This window comes from Colius striatus, chromosome 18, assembly GCF_028858725.1.
Source record: "Colius striatus isolate bColStr4 chromosome 18, bColStr4.1.hap1, whole genome shotgun sequence".
In the NCBI taxonomy this organism is placed as follows: Eukaryota; Metazoa; Chordata; class Aves; order Coliiformes; family Coliidae; genus Colius; species Colius striatus.
The window spans coordinates 7,454,218-7,472,291 of record NC_084776.1 but is presented as its reverse complement, the minus strand read 5'-3'; the positions used below and the strand labels follow the sequence as shown (position 1 = coordinate 7,472,291).

At 53.9% G+C, this 18,074-nt stretch overlaps 2 protein-coding genes across 6 annotated transcripts; one reads left to right on the top strand and one right to left on the bottom strand.

The window, feature by feature from the left end:
• Window positions 1-703: 703 nt before the first annotated feature.
• On the bottom strand, window positions 704-7,056 carry LOC133627156 (glutamine-rich protein 2-like). Of its 5 annotated transcripts, none has more exons than XM_062010686.1 (11): window positions 6,767-7,056; window positions 5,109-5,276; window positions 4,752-4,841; window positions 4,182-4,253; window positions 3,876-4,001; window positions 2,955-3,179; window positions 2,735-2,799; window positions 2,076-2,177; window positions 1,554-1,680; window positions 1,239-1,440; window positions 704-1,011 (listed from the first exon to the last, which is right to left on the bottom strand). In XM_062010686.1, the coding sequence occupies exons 1-11, from the start codon at window positions 7,025-7,027 to the stop codon at window positions 809-811; spliced, it is 1,641 nt and encodes a 546-aa protein (XP_061866670.1). In that variant the 5' UTR covers window positions 7,028-7,056; the 3' UTR covers window positions 704-808. The 5 variants fall into 5 exon arrangements, with proteins under 5 accessions (XP_061866670.1, XP_061866673.1, XP_061866672.1 ...); XM_062010689.1 differs by having other exon boundaries at window positions 5,109-5,689; window positions 6,767-6,827; XM_062010688.1 differs by lacking the exon at window positions 5,109-5,276.
• Window positions 6,979-14,903, top strand: WBP2 (WW domain binding protein 2). Its single transcript, XM_062010691.1, has 8 exons — window positions 6,979-7,084; window positions 8,542-8,650; window positions 9,188-9,323; window positions 10,768-10,860; window positions 11,151-11,270; window positions 11,493-11,615; window positions 12,744-12,820; window positions 13,337-14,903. Exons 1-8 carry the CDS (start codon window positions 7,026-7,028, stop codon window positions 13,388-13,390), a joined length of 771 nt encoding a protein of 256 aa, XP_061866675.1. The 5' UTR covers window positions 6,979-7,025; the 3' UTR covers window positions 13,391-14,903.
• The last annotated feature ends 3,171 nt before the right edge of the window (window positions 14,904-18,074 follow it).

The following is an 18,074-nucleotide window of genomic DNA, read 5'->3' as shown; positions in this document are numbered from 1 at the left end:
CAGGGGTCTGCCTGGACTGGAGTATTCTGATGCTGGCCGTGTTGGTCGCTCCCACTGAGTTGTTCGTATAATGTGATTTAAATACTGGATCCTTCCAGAAGCAGTCCTCCGCTCCTCCCACCCATCTGGTAAATCATTATCAAATAACCGACTGCAATCCACGACTTGTCCTCCTGTGCCTATTTGGTCTCTGGACTGAAGGCTTACTACTATCTGTCCTCTAACAGTATCATTGTCGTTTGGACCAAGCTTGCACAGATCCAGTCTCTGAAAACCAGTGTCTTTAAGGCGGTTGATTGTATCTGAAAGAAGTCTCACACAACCCAGAAAACCAGCTCCCTGTTTTTTATGAATTTTCTTGTGATTCCACACACTGATTGTAATTGAATCCGACTTCCCAATATATAGGTCATAATGCTGATTCCATCTTGGATCAAGTGTATTCTTCACAGTATCTGTAGAATGGCATTGGCCAGAAATGGGACAAGTCGAATTCAGGCATTTACTGTGGGCCAGGCCAGCTCTAAGCCCGTCTATGACAGCAAAGGACTATAATAAAAACACCGTCCACACGTCAAAACTTGAAGTGGGTCGGGAAGATGGAACTCCATGAACATGGTTAAAGATTCTCTTTGGAGAAACTTGACAGGCTTGGGTAAAATCTGAAAGACCAACAAGAAATGTTTCAGCCGCTGCTCCAGTTGCAGGTATCAGAAAAATGGCATCTTTTTATTGAAGGCAGGAAAAGCTTTCTCTCTTCTAAGACGTTTCTGCTACTACTACTTCAGCATGGGCTGCCCACTGTCCCTCATTGCCTCTGTCTGTCCCTGCTCGCTCGCCTGCTTGGGACCTGTGAGGGATGTAGGAGGTTGGACAGGGCCGCCCAGTCCTGCTCAGACACCGGCGTGCTGGGTCTCTCCAAAGAGGTGTGGAGCTCTGGAAGGAGCCGCTGTGCCCGGGTCTGCTGGCCGTGGGATGAAGTCAGCCTGTGCTCTGGTGACATGCCAGTGCCTGAGGACGAGGAGCAGGGGTGAGCAGGGACACGTCCTGGGCAGAGACACCCAGAAACGGGGTCTTGCCCCCGCCATGATGCAGAACGGCTGTTGTCCCACCCTGACCAGGACCAGCCCACACGTCACTCTGGCTGCAACACGGGGACTCGTTGCCCCATCCACCAGCCCTCCCCCTCCATCCTGCTTCCAGCCCTCCCCGTTGCTGGGCCCCCCCAGGGGCTGTACCTGTCACACAGAGCGAGGAGACGTAGTTCTGGGGCCGGGAGAGCAGCCGTCCGCTGTCCCAGCTGTGCTGCTGCCTCAGGGGCTGCGTGGCCGCGTCCCTGCCCACGTGTGCCCTGGCCGTGCCCTGCGTGCCCGCGGGCGGCTGCGCGTCCAGCCGGCCCCTGTAGACGCGGCCGTCGGTGCCCACCAGCGGCACCTCGTCCTGCGGGAAGGAGAGAGAGCCGGGCTAAGGCACGGGGCCAGCGCAGTGCCCCCGCCCCGGGGAAACCTCCCGGCCTCCGTCGCCCCCCACCCCCCGCCCTCCCCCGGCCCTACCTCGGTGTTCCATGGGGCGCGGCGCTGCAGCCGGGGCAGTTGTGGGGGGTGCAGCGACTGGGTGACGGTGTGTCGGCCGCCGCACTGCCGCGGCACACGGGGGTACCTGTGCTCGGCCGCCAGCTCCCTGTGGGACGGGACACGGGGATACTCAGCGCCGGGCCCCGGGGCGCCCCGTGTTGCCCCTGCTACGGCAGGACCGGGCCGGGGTGCTCCTGGGGTTCGCCCGTTCTGGCCCGCCCGGCCGCTGCGAGAGACCCGACAAAACCCCCCTCCCGCCGAGGGCTGAGGTCAGGCTGAGACCAGATGCAACTCGTCACACGTGGCTCCGACGCCACTGAGCCACGGACCTGGGCCAGACGAGGCAGCCCAGGGGGGCTGGAAAACCTCACAGACCAGCGGCAACCTCAGCGGTTCATCTCATCCCCTGCCCCTCCTGGAGCCCCCGCACCCCGACAACCCCCAGACCGGGCAGAGCCCACTCTGCGCCCCAGGGACCGGGATGAGACCCCGAGTGCCTACCTGCGGCCGTGCTGCTGTGTGTGCTCGGGCTCGGGGGTAGTACTGGGATGCCTGCGGGGGCCAGGGGGCACCGGCGTCCCGGAGGGGATGGTCACGATGTGCCTGGGGAGGGCAGGAGCTGCGGGTGGGTGACAGAGCACAAACAACCCTCCCCGGCTCGGGGCGGCACCCCAAACCCCGCATGCTCGTAGTCCCACGCAACCCCCTGCACACTGCCCCTGGGAAGGGGTCCCCGTGCCCCTACCAGGGACAGGGCTGCAGGGCGGCTCGGCAGGGCAGACCCCCGGGTACACACCTCCCTGTCCCGTCCCCCCCTGCACAGCCCCCGATGCGCCTATTCACGGGCGGGGCACCGGCGTGTTGTAGAGCCGGTCACAGGACAGACAGTGGAAATGACCCGTGAGCTGCCTGGGGAGGAGAAAAGGGCCTGCTGAGCTGCAGGGGGCAGCAACGTCTCACCCACAGCCCGCTTTGGTTTGGGAGGGCTCTGCCCTGCAGGTACCGCATCCCTGTGCCTCCTTCACATGGGAACCTGCTGCTGCTGGGGCGCCGGCCACCTTGTGCCAGTGCCGGGGGCCCACGTAGGCACCGGCCGGGGCACTGCCGGAGGGAAGGGGCAGCGCTGTCCCCAGAGCCAGCGCCGGCCCCAGCGCACTCACTTGCTCATGCCCGCGGCGGCATTCTCCTCCATCCCTGGTTGGAGCTCCAGGTCCCCACGGTCCAGCTGCGGAGGGACACACACCCTCAGGCAGCTGCCCCGGGCCGGGACAGGGCAGGCCCCGGGGACAAACCGGGAGCGGGGATCCTCAGAGGGAGCTGCCTGGGGCTGAGGAGCCTGGAGATGCCAGTTCGGCACAGCAGGCATGAGCCACTTCTCACCTTGGACTGCAGCGCAGCAGAGAGGTGTCTGAGCTGCCCCAGCTGGCGCAGAGCCTTCTCCGCCTCTGTGTAGTGCTCGGGGATGCTGCTGGAGGCTGAGGACGTGGCACTGATGTTGGTCTGCCCTGAGGGAGAACCTGCCCTCCTCTCAGCAGTCACTGGTGCTTCCTGCATCTTATCCAGAGCGGGGGACTTGGCCGGGGCAGACCGGCTCCCAGCGCTCTCCTGGGAGAAGCCAGCAAAGAGGAGCAGGTTTATGTGTGGAACTGCACCAGTAAGGGCAAGGGCTGTCCCCATGGGGACATGCTGTCCCCAGTGCCCAGATCCTGCTCCCAAACCCCCCGGGCTCACGATGACAAACTCAATCTACCCCATGAGATCCCAAAGGCCAAGCGCCCACCCCATGGAGCCCTTTGGAGCCACAGCCCCCCAGCCCCTCCCCAGCCCCCTCAGCTCTCTGGCTGCACCCGTGCCTGAAGAATATTTTCAGCAGCCCATGCAGGGGAGCAGCAAACATCCAACTGAGGGCACCTGCTACAAACCCCAGGCATTGTTTCCTCTAGCAACGGGCTCCAGATCTCCAGGCCTGCTGGAACAGACCCACTTCCCAGCCCAATGGGCCGGGCCTGATTTGCAGGAGCAGCAGCCTCAGGTGGGATTTGGAAACCACCTCACAGTGCAACATGCGGGAGTTCAGCCCCCAAACCGCTCTGTTCCCTCCTGCCAGCCCCAAGGGATTTGGACACTCGCTTGCCCCACAGAGGGGCTGTTGCAGGCTGCCCAGAGCACAGCAGAGAGAAAAGATCCCCATCTGTGTGGCGGGCCAGACAAGGAGCTGCCCTGGCTCTGCCCACACCAGGTCCTGCCTCACAGGGGGATATGCAGGGCAGGGAAGTGCAGCCCAGATGCCTCAGCACTCACCACCTCTTGGCCTCCTCCTCCTCTTGTCGTGCTGCCCACTAGGCAGTCGTCCAGTGCCTTCCACTGCACCATGTCCTTCACCTTGTCCGGCCTCGGATAGAGGCTCAACACTTCCTTCAGCCTTTCCTGGGGAAGGAAGGGATTGAGGGGTCAGCCTGTAGCCCCCAGAAGTCATCCCAGCACTATGTAGCTGGGAGCAGGATGGGACCCACAGGAGTGCTGAGCCCGCAGCACTGCTGGGGACCATGCCCTGATGCCGAGGGATGGGCTGTACTGGTTCCCCTCCCTGGGTGCTCGTGGCCGTACCAGATCGCTGGTCAAAGCTGTTATCTGGTCGTGGATGCCTCTGAGAGAGCTGGCAGCACTTTGAACGTTCTCCTGGAGTGAGGGGAGAAGAAGGGACAGCAGTCAGCATATGGCAGCATTTACGAGGAGCATCCACAAACGAACTTGGGCACAGAGAGGAGGACGCTGGGCCAGGCTGTGCTTGAGGGCCAGCGCTGTATTACACAGCTACATATTTGTTTTCCTCTCCCTCCCAGCACCCATGGGAGGATTTTTCCAGTGGTTACTTAACTTTGAAAGTGCCTCAGCATTGCTTTGTTTGACACACACACTTAGCTCTTTAGCAGCGGCCCCCCTGCAGTGCCCATTTCTGCCCTCGCCAGGCAGCACTGGCAGGAGGCGGCGAGGGGGGGTTTGGGGGCTCCAGGGGAGCTGCCCCCTTGGGACACACGTCTGGCTCTGCTTTGCTGGTGCCCTTCCCGTGGGGCGAGCCCCAGGGCTGTGGGGCAGGGAGGGGGAGGGAGGGCACGGGCCGAGGGGCAGGGAGAGGGGAGGGCCCAGCGGCCACCCGGGGCAGCGGCAGCAGCTCACCTGCAGCGCCCGGATCTCCTCGCCCATGCGGGACTGCGCCACCTGTATCCCGCCGATCTGCGTGAGCACATCCTGGGACAGAGCCACGGCCTGGGAGAAGGGGGTTGGTGGGTCAGCCCCAAGGGAGGGTCCCGCCGAGCCCCTCGGCCCTGCCCCGGGGCAGCCGCTGCGCTCCCGCAGGCAGCAGGGCCGGCTCCAGCCCTGCCCGCGCCCGGCCCCAGGCGCTGGAGGGACCCCCGGGGCGAGGAGCCGCTGCCGAGGGCCGGGGCCGGGCCCTGCCCGAGGAGGGAGGGCGAGCTCCCCGCTGCCAGGGGCTGGCTCGTCGGGGAGCAGCCAGGGAGCGGGACCAGCCTCTACCTTGGAAATGCTGCTCTCGTTGGCTTCCACTCTCTCTCTCAGCTGCTGCAGCTCCGCAGCCAGCGAGGCCACCCGGGCGCCAAGGGCCGTCCCCTCCATCGGGGCCTCGGCCGGTGCGTCCCGCAGGCCCAGGTGTCCCAGCATGGCATCCAGCACCCTGTGCAGGAGCTGAGAGGAAATGCCTTTGTCCTCAGGAATCCCGAGGGCCCTGTCCAGCAGCTGGGAGAGGCTGAGTATGGCCATGGCAGCAGCTAGCTTGCCACGTCTTCCTCCTTCTCCTCCTCACCACTGAATGCAACTCTGTGTTCAGGGGGTGACACAAGTCCCCTACTGCCGGGTGACGCTCTGCTCCCGGCCTGAGGAATGGGCTTTATGATGTCACCCGCAGCCAGGGTGATTCCGTAAAGGGCGCGTGCCAGGAGGATGGAGCCAGGCTGTCCTCAGCGGTCTCCAATGAGGGGACAAGGGGCAACGGGTACAAGCTGGAACATGAGAGGTTCCAAAGAAACCCAAGGAAAAACTTGTTCCCTGTTGAGGGGAGGGAGCACTGGAAGGGGCTGCCCAGACGGGCTGTGGAGTCTCTGGGGGAAAATGGGACAAGTCGAATTCGGGCATTAAACCCAAAGAAAATCCATCTCTGTGCGTATGTTGATCTTCCACGCCGAGAGGGTTGAATTCAAAGAGGGAGCAGAGAGATGAAGAGATGGGATCAGAACAGTCTGGGTGAGAAGCCAAGCCCCGGATGAGCGACCCCAAGGCTTAAGTCCAGGGACCAGCAGAGCCGCAGGCTCAAGAGCCTCAAAGCCAGGGGCCCATCAGGCTTCCCAGAGAGCACTCGCGCTGGCAGGAGATGCTGTAAGACCCCTCCCATAGCACAGGAGCTCATCAGCACCATGGTACAGCAACAGCAAGAGGAAGGAGGACTTGGGGCAGAAGGGAAATGCTGAGGTTCAATGCTGAGGTGATGGCCACCTTGGTCCACGCCGGGCATGTGCCACATGCTCCCGCACTCTGGCCCCAACCCACCATCTTCTGCTGACCTTTGGGCATCCCCTGAGCACAGTGCCAGCTTCCTGAACGATAAATATGGTTTGGAGAGCTCTCTCCTGTTACGTATTTCAGCATCAGAACGTGGTGACCCAGCCAGGATCAGCTTTCCAAAGCCTCACGGAACCAGTGCAATTGTAAGGGATCCTGCCCACACTATGGAGTATTCTGGGGACACCTTCTGATTCCCTGGTGAGTTCTTGCAGCAGCAATCGGTCTGGGAGCTGACTGCAGGACATGGGTTGCATTGCAATTGAAGGAGCCTCCACGCTCTCCCTGGGCAGCCTGGGCCAGGGCTCCCTCACCTCAGCACCAAAGGAGCTTCTCCTCGTGTTTCAGTGGAACTGGTTGTGTTCCAGCTTCTGGCCGTTACCCCTTGTCCTGTCGCTGGACACCACAGACAGAAAGCGTCCCCCCATCCTGCCGACAGCCACCCTTTGGGGCCATACCCAGTGTGTGGGCCGCGGGCACGATGTGCTGGGGCCTCAGCCCGGTGCTCGCTGAGCTGCAGCCGCCCCCAAGCCTCGGCCCTGCCCCTGGGACAGCCCTGGCCCTCCCCCCGCCCCGCCTCCCGCCCCCCGCCCGGGCTTTTGGCCCAGCCCTTTGCTTACCCCAACAGTCGGTAATTTAAAGAGCTCTCTCCCGTCAGGTGCCGGTTGAAGACGCGTCCTGGGGGTGAGCAGTGTCCGGAGCATCCCTCCGGACAAAAACCCACTGGGCTGGCTGCGGAGGGCAGGGAGGGGAGAGGGGGACGTCATGGCGGCCGGCGCGGGGACTACAAGCCCCAGCATGCCCCGCGCCCCGCCCGGCGCCCGCCATGGCACCGCCTCCCGCGCAGGCGCTCCGGGGTGAGGCTGTGCGGCGGCGGCCATGGCGCTCAACAGGAACCACTCCGAGGGCGGCGGCGTCATCGTTAACAACAGCGAGAAGTGAGCTGCCACCGTCCCCTTCTCCCCTCCTCCGGCCGCAGGAGCCGCGGGGAGCTGCGGCCGCTCTTTCCTCCCCCTCAGCGGGAGCGGTTGTGGGGGGGGGGGCGGGTCACGCGGAGCCGGGGGGGGGGGGGGGGGTGGTTTAACCCTCTCGCTGCTGGCTTGGCAGCTGGGAGGAGTGTTACCTGTCAGCCCCCTGCTGTCCTCAGCCTCCCCCCGAGTTCAGCCCCCAGCCCGGTGATTCTGACCCGGACACGATCCTCCCGCCTCGCTGGGCAGCGGGAGCTCTGGGATGCTGCCTCTGGCTCAGCTTGGGCAGCGCCGGGCCTGCCGCGTTCCTTGCGTACATCCCCCCCTCCTTCCTTCCCCTCCGTGTGTTCGGGAGGGAGCAGCGGTGTCGGGAAAAGGCGCTGGGATATAGCCATGGAAACAGAGGCCTCCTGAGAGCTGCCTGTGTCTGCACGGCCGCGGGCTGTCCTCCCCCGCCGTGTCTGCCTGACGTGGCACACGGGAGCACATCATTCTCCAGGGCTTCGTTCCGTTAAACGCTCTGTAGGAATTCTCTGCCTGAGTCCCTTTTGGGATGTGGCCCTTCGAGGAAGACTTAAGATCAGCTCTGAGGCTTAAGCTCGTGTCCACTGAAACAAACAACAGCAGCAGCTTAGGGTGTTCCTGCCCCGATTGTCAGCCTCGGAGCAGGGCTCACGGCAGTCCTGACTGCTGTTGGTGCTGTGGCCTGAGCAGAGCTACTGGCCCAGGAGTCCTTCAGGGGGATTGTGGCCAGTACGTGGATGGTAACCCATAAACTGCCAGAGGTAACGTGGTGGGGGAGCTTTAGGGATTAGAGTCCTTAATGTGGATGCTGTTGTGTTAATACATGCTACCTGCTGTCTCTATGGAAGGAGATTGCACTGGCTTTAGTCAGGTCAGTGTCTAATTGAGAGTTAAGGAGTCAGTGCAGACAACATGGGTTAATGAAGTCTTGTGGCAAGAAAGGGGAGTTCCTTTTGGTCACATTTTTGTGACAGGGATGCTTAAGCTGTGGTTAGACCTTCAACAGCCATGTTGCATAAACCAGCTTGAGCATTTCCTGCTCCAGCAGCCCTTCCTCTGTTGTGTTCCTTGCAGTGAACTAAATTAGAGAACTGATCCAGCAGAAATGCAAAACAACTGTATGTGTTTGAGACCTCAGTTAATTGACTAGATTCACTGCCTGACTGTGCAGTGGCTGTGCTGGCACATGGAGGAGGGAAAGCAAGGCTGAGAACAAGCAGCCAGTGTTACTAAAGTTGCTGCTGCCAACCTTAAGGAAAAAAAGCAAGCTAGGCTGATTTTGTCAGCTCAGCACTGGCATGAGGTTAAAGGGAGTTTTGGTAGGTCAGTAAACTTGTGTACACATTGCACTTCTGCTTTGAGCTGTAACTCTGTAACACCCTTGTCTCTCCTCTTGTCTGCAGTGTTTTGATGACTTACGATCACATTGAACTTACCTTCAGTGACCTGGAACCCATGCCTGATGCCTTCAAAGGGACAAAGAAAGGGAGTGTTTTCTTGACTCCCTACCGAGTGAGTAGTAAAAGGCTTTATCTTGTGGAAGGAGATAAGGACTCTGTGCAATTCTGTTTTTAAATGTTCTCACTGAATGAAAGTCAGGATAATCTACTAGCCCTGGAAGAATGGCTCATCCTCTCCCTCTGGGGAGCATTATGAGTTCATTGCATATCCTCTCTATTTGCCAAAAGATCATAAATCTGATTAGTTCTTGTACAAGCAGCTATTTAAGTCCATCAGGCATCTTCAAGATTGGAAATTAGCAATGGTCTAGATATGCTGAATGGAACAGCACATGTACTAAATCACAGCAGTGTGAAGCAACGAGTTTTCTGGAAGCTAGAGGAATATTACCTGAGCAAAGGAGGCTTTTCTACCTTGAAACTTCAGCCCTCTTGGTTATTCTGTGTAGCTTTTGGCTTACAGAACTGACAAGGAAGCTTCAGATGGGGGAGGGAGTTTCAGTCCATCAAAAAGCCTCTTCAGATAATAAATCAGGGCTGTGCTTCCTGTTTATTTTAAATAGCCTTTGCAATGTTGTTTTCTCTTCAGGTTATCTTTGTATCGAAGGGAAAGGATGCTATGCAGTCTTTTGTGATGCCCTTTTATTTGTTGAAAGATTGTGAGATTAAGCAGCCTGTCTTTGGAGCAAATTACATCAAGGGCACGGTGAAAGCAGAGGCAGGAGGTATGTATAGTACAGATGTGTGTGCTGTGTCTTAATTCAGCTACACAATTCATGGCAAAGTAAGTGTCTGACTGAAACAGGGTACTGAGCTCATGGGTTTTTACAGTACTGCTGGAATGTGGTTCTGTCTTGGAAACTCACTGCTAAAAATATTCCCCTTATCTGCTCCCTGTACAGTTGCAATGAGCAGATCTGGTCTCATTCCTGCTCTCTGTGCTAGTGAGTACTAAGTGCGGTCAGCCAAGTGATCTCACTGGGTAAACATGAGAGCAGAAGCAGCAAGAGCCTTTTGCTGTGGTCACTTGGGATTACCTATTAATCCTGTATCCAGGTCCTGCTGTGCCAAAGACTCCTGATCCTTTCTGGATCCAGAGCACTGTTCTCCAGCACCAATTTCATGTTAATTCAAGGAAAGGCTGTTGCTAAGTGCAACCTTGCAGTAAAAATGGCACTTGGAAGAGAAGGGATTGCCTTGAAATCCCCAAATCAAGGGGTGGTTTCATGTTATGTCAAATGAGAAGGTTATTGTAGATGTTTTCAATAAGATCTCTTCCTTTTTAATCACTGTTTTATTCTTCCCCTTTTTTGGTCAGTTAACTCTCTCAACCCCAGCTTGTGCTTAGGAGACTTCAGTCTGTAGCCCCAAAATCAGCATCTATATGGGACCAAAGGAAGACTGTCCCACCTGAGAGGAAGCCTGAGCAGTAATGACAAACTCTAAACTGTGTGAAAGGCAAACAGCTTTAACTAAACCTTTGTGAATTTCCCCCAGAGACCATCTCTTTTAATGAGGATCTTGCTTGAACAGCCATGAGAGTCTGGTTTAGCTCAAAAGGCTCTTTAATCTGTGTGTGTGTGTGTTTCAGCACTGACACAGCTCCTGCTTTGATGCATTCTTGGAGGCCTGGGCTGTTTTTTAGTCTGTAACATGAGATGTCACTAATTTATTTTGTAGCATTATTCTTCCATGCACTCTGATGGGCTTTTTTCATTAAGCTCTTTGCTTCCTTGAGTGCTCAAAACTCCTAGACTTAATTTCTAGCTGACAGTCAGGTGTCGTTGCAAAGGCTTTTTAGCAAACGGGATTAACGAAATCCCTGTCTTCTGCACTAATCTTGTACAAAGCCAAAGCCAGTCCTGTTCTCCTGATGGCTGGGGCTGTCAGCAGCTGCTGTGGTAACAGGCACAACTTCAGAAAGCTTTGGAAGGTCTCCCTCATTCATGTTTCTTCTTCAGGTGTCTGTGACCTGGAAATACCCCAATGTGAATGTTTCTGATACAGAATTCTGTCACTTCAGCTGCTTTTGCTTTATTTTTTTTCCCTTGGGTTTTGGGGATGAGCTCTTTAAAGAATTCTATACAGGGCACCTGTAGAGAAGCTGTGGAAGTGAAATAGCATGGAAATGGGCTCTCCTTGCTCTGAATTCTGTCTCTCCCCCTGCAGGTGGCTGGGAAGGATCTGCCACGTTCAAGATCACCTTCTCAGCTGGGGGTGCTATCGAGTTCGGGCAGCGGATGCTGCAGGTGGCCTCACAAGGTAGGGAGGGACTGGTGGTATCTGTCAGCCAGCTCTGTGGTTTTGAGAGGCCTTTCCTTCATCTCCCAGCAAGGGCACTTTCAAGTTGGATTCAGATCCATGTGAGTTTCAGGCTGTGGCTGGAACTTACTTTAATAAATAAGTTCTTTTCCATCTCCAGTGAACAGCAGGTTTATTGGGCTGGGGCACGTTTGTTTCTCAGATAAGGGCTCTAGTTTGCTGGAGTTCTTGGCCTGCATTTGGTGCAGGTTTGATGTTTTGCTGGAGTTAACTTCCCTTTCCTTTTCCAGTCTCCAGAGGTGAAATACCCAACGGAGCTTATGGCTATTCCTATATGCCCAATGGATCCTACGCTTTCGCACCGGCTGCAGCAAATGGGGGATACCCCTACCCTCCTCCTCCTCCTTCTGGTAAGGCTGGGAATTGAGGATGGCCATTATCCTAGCTAGCAAGAGCTAAAATGGGTAAAAAAAGGAGAAGAAACACCAATTTTTCATTGCCTTTTAGGTTGGCTCTGATGCTTGTGTGTGTTTCTGAGCTGATTTTTATCTGCCTTTGGCTCGTTTTGGCTGTGTGCTGTGACCCACCCAAGAGAATTAAGTCTTTTCTTGTGTTACTTCCTTCCCTGACAGAGTTTTATCCTGGTCCTCCTGTGCCAGATGGGGACATGGGTTATATGCAGCTCCCACCCCCACCCTACCCAGGGCCTATGGAACCCCCTGTCAGTGCTCCAGACCTGCCCACTACTCCTGCAGGTAAGCAGCATGCTTGGGTGAATTAGCTTACCACAGTCTTTGTTAGCTAGGAAACAGACATTGCTTCTACTCTGTTATCTCTTGGAAACTTAGAGTCAACTTTGAAACTCCACTTGAGAGTTAAAAAAGTTTAGGAGAGAGATCAGGGAGCTCCAGCCTTGTATATCCAGCTCAGTCTGCAGGCCAGCCTGACTCTTTCCAGGTTAAGTACCATTAGCAGGTATTTTGCAGCTGGATTTACTCTTGTTGTAACAGAAAAAATACAGTTTGTGATCCTCCTGTTGTGACAATTTTACTCTGATAGGTGAGTAAAAAGAAATTGATGGTGAAATGTGTTTCTAGTCCATTTTAGTTATCAAAAGTGGCTTTGGTGATTGTCACTCCTCCTCCCATCTTGCTGTGACCTCATTACTTTTGCTTAAGGAACATGGAACAGGTGATGGAAAGGAGCTGAGGAGATGCCACTCTCATTTTCACTCAACTGGAATTTATTTTGACCATGGTCTTAAAGGGCCTCTGTGGGGGCAGGGGGAAACTTTGTGAGTGGACACCACCACAGAGCTCTCTCAAGAAAGGATATTTGTCTGGATAAGGATGTCACTTCTGTCTTTGGTTTGAATAAACAGTCATCTTTGAACTGTTATTTGGAAAGTGGCTCTGACCCAGGTGGTTGTGCAAGATCTGTGTGTTCTGCAGAAGCAGAGGGTCTGGATTAGCTTCCTGACTTACCATTTCTAGTGTGAATCTCCTGAGCTGCTATCAGCTTGTGCTGGTTTTTATTTTGTCTTGTGTGTTCACTCCCAAGAAGGAAGGGTTGTCCATGACCTTTTTAAGGGGTGTTGTCTGTGTTCAGGCACAGCAGCTGTTGGCATGTATCTGTTGACTAACAGGCAAGTCCCAGGTGACATTTCCAAACCTGTTTGGGTCTGTTCCACTGGGACCTGACAGTCCTGTGGCAGCTGGGAGAGATAATGCTCGATGGTTGTGTTTGTTGTAGCTGTTTTGCAACTCTTGAGTTGGTCAAACAGTGCACTGTTAGAAACACTTGATAGCCAGGAATGTGTGGAGTTTTTGGTTGGCTGTAAAAGGCCTGAGTGTGTCACTACATCTCTGACTTCTCTGTCTCAGCTGAAGCAAAGGCCGCAGAAGCCGCTGCCAGCGCTTACTACAGCCCCGTTAACCCACACAACGTCTACATGCCCTCGGTAAGCTCCTAGCTCCTGCTGGCTCTGCAGTGGGAGCCCAAGTATATATTTAGCAGTTTTCTTTCTAGGTCACACAACAAAGTTTGTATGAATTGGTTTTGGGATGGGGTGGTTAAGTTAAGGCTGTGGGACCCGGGGCTGCTCAGGCTGGAGAGCGCTGAGGGGAGATCTCACCAACACTTCCAAGTCCCTAAAGGATGGGTGTCAGGAGGATGGGGTGACACTTCTGTCTGTACTGTCTAGTAGCAGGACAAGGGGTAATGGACATGGGCTAGAACACAACCAGTTCCACTGAAACACAAGGAGAAACTCCTTTGGTGCTGAGGTGAGGGAGCCCTGGCCCAGGCTGCCCAGGGAGGGTGTGGAGGCTCCTTGGGAGGTTTCCAAACACACCTGGACACGTTCCTGTGCCCCTGCTCGAGGGGAACCTGCTTTAGCAGGGGCTTGGGCTGGATGAGCTCTGCAGGTGATTCTATGTTTCTATGAATTGATGTTCTTTTATTGTCTTTATTTCAGGACCAGCCACCCCCTCCTCCATACTTCCCACCAGAGGACAAGAAAAACCAATAAGCTAACCCAGAACTCCTCCACAACTCATTGCTTTCTTACTTCCCATTTTGGCAGATTCTTGGGGCATGGTCCATAGCACTGAGGAGTAGAGCCTTCCCTGAGGCACGTAGCTTTCATGGACTCTAGTGGTAGATCTGTGCAGAGCAAGGGGAGAGATTTTTTAGCCTGGGTTACCTGGGAAAGCTCAGAGGGCTTGCTGTCCCTCCTCTCTGTGCAGCATCGCTAGAACTGGAGGTTCTTTTCATCTGGCATTGTTTCCCTTACATCTCCTGATACTTAAATTATAGCTCTTTAGAGTAAGCAACTGCTCCAAATGGATCATTAATATGGAGTGTCTTGAATTTACCTTAGAGTGCAGCCAAGAGCATCTCTGGACACAGGGGTGTCTCTGGGTATTCCTCTCAACTCATATTGTCACATCCAACATTCTGCTACTGACAAAGGGCTTCAAAGGGAACCTTTGGGATCTCAGAGAAAATAGATATCTACTACATCTTTTCATTCATCTATTAAACTGACATCATTCCTGACAATCATAGCAAACAATCTGGTAGCCCTCCAAGTTTTCCTGCTGTGCACTGTGTAGGGTGATGCTGATGAGTTTCCTTCCTTAAGAAAGCATATGACTCTACAGGGTTGATGAGTGGCATCTAACTAGTTCTAGATCATATGGGAACACTAACTTCTCTTGTCTTTTTTCCAGTTAGGTATGTGGGCTTGAGATTACCAAGTCCTGAATATTCTCCTTATAGTCTGTAATGCACTTTTTTTGCTCAGCTGTAACTTGAGTTACACTTTTTGGCCAGTGAATTCTCTTATTGCTGTGATTTAATTGGTGAATTAATAGCAAACAGGGAGGAAATGTTGCTTTACTGGTGCCCTGGAAGCACTTGAGAGTGTGAAACGTTGGTGTAAGCTGGTAGGTGCAACTGAGCTGTTGGTTTCAATGTTGTTTAATGCTGTTGGTGTTCCTGGATCAGCTGTGAATTTATTTCCCAGTCACTTGAAGGTGGAGGCACCTTGGTCTGAGGGTTCAAGCATTTTCCTTCCATAGCACCATTCCCTCACTCTCATTCCCAACGACTCCAGTGAGCAGAACCTCTGCAGGACTGTTCAGAATCCAGGTGGGAAAACTTGGCATTGTACAAAGCTTTGCACAAATCAGACTTCACTGGCTTCTGACAGCTGTGAGAGAGAAAATCCTTCCCAGCAAGTGTGAAAGCAGATCGTGTGCTAGGAAGCTGCCGAGCCTTGCTGCATGCAGCCTGCTTGGGGAGGGAAAAATCCACCTCCTGTTTCCTTTTTGTTCAAGTCCAGCTGATTAATCAACTTGCTACTATCTGTGCACTGACTTTTCTAGACTTGCCACTGCAGTGATGTAAAGAAATGGGTATTTAAAAGAATATAGATCTATTTATTTTGAAAATGTTTGATTAATATATGAATGTGAAATGACTTTTGAGTGCAGGTTTGTTTTGCCAAGACTGTGAAGTAAAGAGAAATCAGCTCAAAACTTAAAGGTGTTGGTGCATTTTATTCATGGGTGACATCAGTTGTTTGATTTCTCTTGACTGACTTTGTGAAATGAAAATAAGGTGTTAATATCTTTTAGCAATCGCTGTTGTAAGGTGATGAGGGGCCACTCCATGCTTTACCCAGATGGTTTTTCCAGACCAGTTGTCCTTGTAAAAGTTGCAGCTTATTTCTAGAAGCTGAGGGATGCAGCCTAATTGTTGCCTCTAAAATATGGCTCTAACTAGAAGCAATTAATATTTTTGCCTTGATGAAGTGTGCAGAAGTGCCTGAGTGGTTCTGCCCAGTGAGGTCTGAACTCTCTGAAGGTGGTGGGGCCAAACTGGTACCTCCTGTCACTGCAAAAGTGGGGAGTTGTCACTTTGTCACTACTGACTTACTGGGTAGGCTCCAGCAGCTGTGCAAGAGCTGTGGCTCCATCTCTGGGAGCAGATTTTGGGGTGTCAGGTGTGTCTGTGACAGCAGAATTCAGAGCTGGGAGTGTTCCACGAGGGATCTGCCCTTTGGAGATGAGGCAAGTCCCAAACAGAAGTTACTCAGAAGCTGCTCTACAGGTAACATCCAAACCTTGTTTGACTTCATTCCTCTTCCCAGCTGCCACCTTAATTCTCTTGACTCCCTGATCAGCTGAGGTGCACATCTGCCAGATTCTGCTCTTTCCACATGGCTTCTGACTCTCAGCTCCTCCCACTGCTCTTTTACTGCTGTCTGAGCCACTCGGGTTTGTTTTCTGTAGCAAGAGGTGGGTGGAGAAAGGGAATGTTATGAGAGAAAACATTACAGCCCAGTAGGAGCCTAATAAATCCTGGTTTGTGAATTAAATCACTTCCAATGGAGGTTTCCTGAACCGTGTCAGTACAACTCTAAGATGCTGCAGGACCCTCTCTGTTGTTTTAAATGGCTCCCTCTGACTCCCAGACAGATGATCCTAGAAAACATGGATTACCTGAACTTTCCAGGTCTCCTGCCCAGCACTACTCACTGTGCAGCTCTTGTGCCAACCGTCAGCACAAGCCCATGAGGGTTTCTTTTTAACTCCTCAGCTGAGCATGCTTGAGAGAGGAAGCATGTAGATGTCTGCTCTGATGAGAACTTGGCTCCATGGTTCAAGTCGAGTGTCTCTTCCTCTAGTGTGGGTGAGTGGTGAGATCTGCAGAGGGACCATGAGGTTTGCTGCCTGGAAAAGAGGAAAAGATGTTGGGAGGATGAGTCAGACTGGAGTAAATGACACATCCCTGTCCTCAGTGTGGGTATTAGTGAGCTAAATCAGTGGCTTCTGAGATGTGAGCTTTTTATAAGAGTTTCTTGGTGAACATGTCATTTTCTCCAGGCTAGAGCCAGGCATGGTCTATGGGGAGCTGAGAAGGAGCAAGCCCAAAATAAAGAGGTCAGTCATGGTCTTCTTGGGGCATGGGGTGCACACTGATGAGAAGTGCAGCGTGTCTGGGGAATGCTGAAGCTGTGGGACCAAAAAGCTGGGCAGGTCACACCATCAGCAAGGTTTGTGCAGGTATGGAGTTGAGTTAGAGCAACATGGTCCAAATTTTGGCCAGATAGATGGCAGTGAGAGTCCCTGCCTCCCTCCTTCAAACCTGAAAAGCCCTGTTTGTCTGGGATGCTCTTTACTGGCTGCCATCTCCCTGATGGGAAGCAGGAGCCATGCTCTGCTTTGGGAAGGGCTCAGAAAGGGTGGAAGGGTCAGAAGACTTTAAATATTAAAGCAGGGGAGTGCAATTTACACAGTCTGCTTCTGCTCTGGAAGTGGGGTGAGAGGAGGGCAGGAGGAAATGCTGTGCATTAATCCATCTCCAGATCTGGTCCCTGCTTGAATGACTAAACAGCTACTCAGCAGCAAGGCCACCATGTGAAAGCCACATTGGTACCATCAAATGCCAATGTTTGGATGATATCCTCCTACTGAGGAAAAAGAGAGGGCAGAGGGAGCTGTTTGTGCTAGATCCAGTTAATTTTTTGGGGCATGGAGAGGTTTTCTACCACAGTGGACAGCTGTGCCAGCTGGTGTGACTTTGCCTTTGTTGAAGCAGCTGTGCCTGTGTCCCCACTCTGACACGTGGCTGTTTCCCTCTGGAGTGTGATGTAACCAGGTATTTCTAAAGCTCTTTGAGATCTTGTGCAAAAAGCTATTACTGCAAGAACTGCAGGTACTCCTTACAGATTTCCTACTCTCAGCCCTGAAATCTTACTGACAGCCCTGGGGGCTGGGGAACATCTTTACCCCAAAGGATGGGATGTGTGTGTTTGTCCAGGGTTGATTCCAACCAAAGGAAGAGGCCGAGCCTTCCTCCTCCTCCACACCATTGTGCTCAGATTTTTCCCTGCTTCAAGTGACCTCTTACCAATAAAAATAAACCACATCATCATTTTGCATTCATTCCTTTACAGCTGGGGGGATGCACTATGTGTTCCTAGAGACCATGGTTATGGCCAGCACCTGCCCATCATGTGTGTGTCCTCCTTTGGGGACCGTGAGGACTCCTCCCCACTCCCCAAGCAGTCCAATTGCATCTCTGCTGCCTGATGGATGTGGGGATTTATGAGCTATGCCTCACAGCACTGGCTGCCTTCACTGCTGGAGGGTGGCAGGAGGTGTAGGGAGAAGTTTGGACTCAGAGCAGCCCTCGCTGGCTCATGGCTCGTGTTGGCTGGTGCTGCCACATCACAGGCACCTCTGACCAGGGACAACTGCCAGACAGGTACCAGAAGATGGGTTTTGCCAAGACAGACTGTGAGCAAGAGGTGGTTTTGGGTTTGAAGCTGGATGAGTAAGCCCAAGTGACAAATGTGGGGGTTTTTGTGGGTTGGTGTGAAGTGCCAGGACATCCAGGGCGGAGATCATTCTAGGGAAAGGTTTTCTTTTTAGCCATGCTGGGTATTACTCAGCCTCTGCTCTCCCCAGTGAGTCAGCTCAAAGAGCTGCCATCGTGAGACTGAGCTGGAAACTGGTATTTCAGCACCTTCCTTGCTCAAGGGCCTCCGTGAGCCACAGAGAGAGGCCACAGCGGGATGTGAAGACCTGTGTAACAGGGGCTGCTGGATCTCAGGGTGCAAACAGACCAGAACCCACCTCTGCTGTGTCCTCCCAGCCCCCTGCCTGCCACTGCCTACACTTCCTACGGTCTCCAGGCACTGG

Excerpts from the sequence above, each read along its gene's own strand:
- WBP2 (XM_062010691.1), top strand. The coding sequence starts at position 7,026 with ATGGCGCTCAACAGGAACCACTCCGAGGGCGGCGGCGTCATCGTTAAC. Across the intron at positions 9,324-10,767 it reads GGTGAAAGCAGAGGCAGGAG|GTGGCTGGGAAGGATCTGCC; the intron begins GTATGTATAGTA and ends CTCCCCCTGCAG. Across the intron at positions 12,821-13,336 it reads ACAACGTCTACATGCCCTCG|GACCAGCCACCCCCTCCTCC; the intron begins GTAAGCTCCTAG and ends TCTTTATTTCAG.
- LOC133627156 (XM_062010686.1), bottom strand. The coding sequence starts at position 7,027 with ATGGCCGCCGCCGCACAGCCTCACCCCGGAGCGCCTGCGCGGGAGGCG. Across the intron at positions 4,254-4,751 it reads AGGAGATCCGGGCGCTGCAG|GAGAACGTTCAAAGTGCTGC; the intron begins GTGAGCTGCTGC and ends CCCTCACTCCAG. Across the intron at positions 4,002-4,181 it reads CAGCTTTGACCAGCGATCTG|GAAAGGCTGAAGGAAGTGTT; the intron begins GTACGGCCACGA and ends TTCCTTCCCCAG.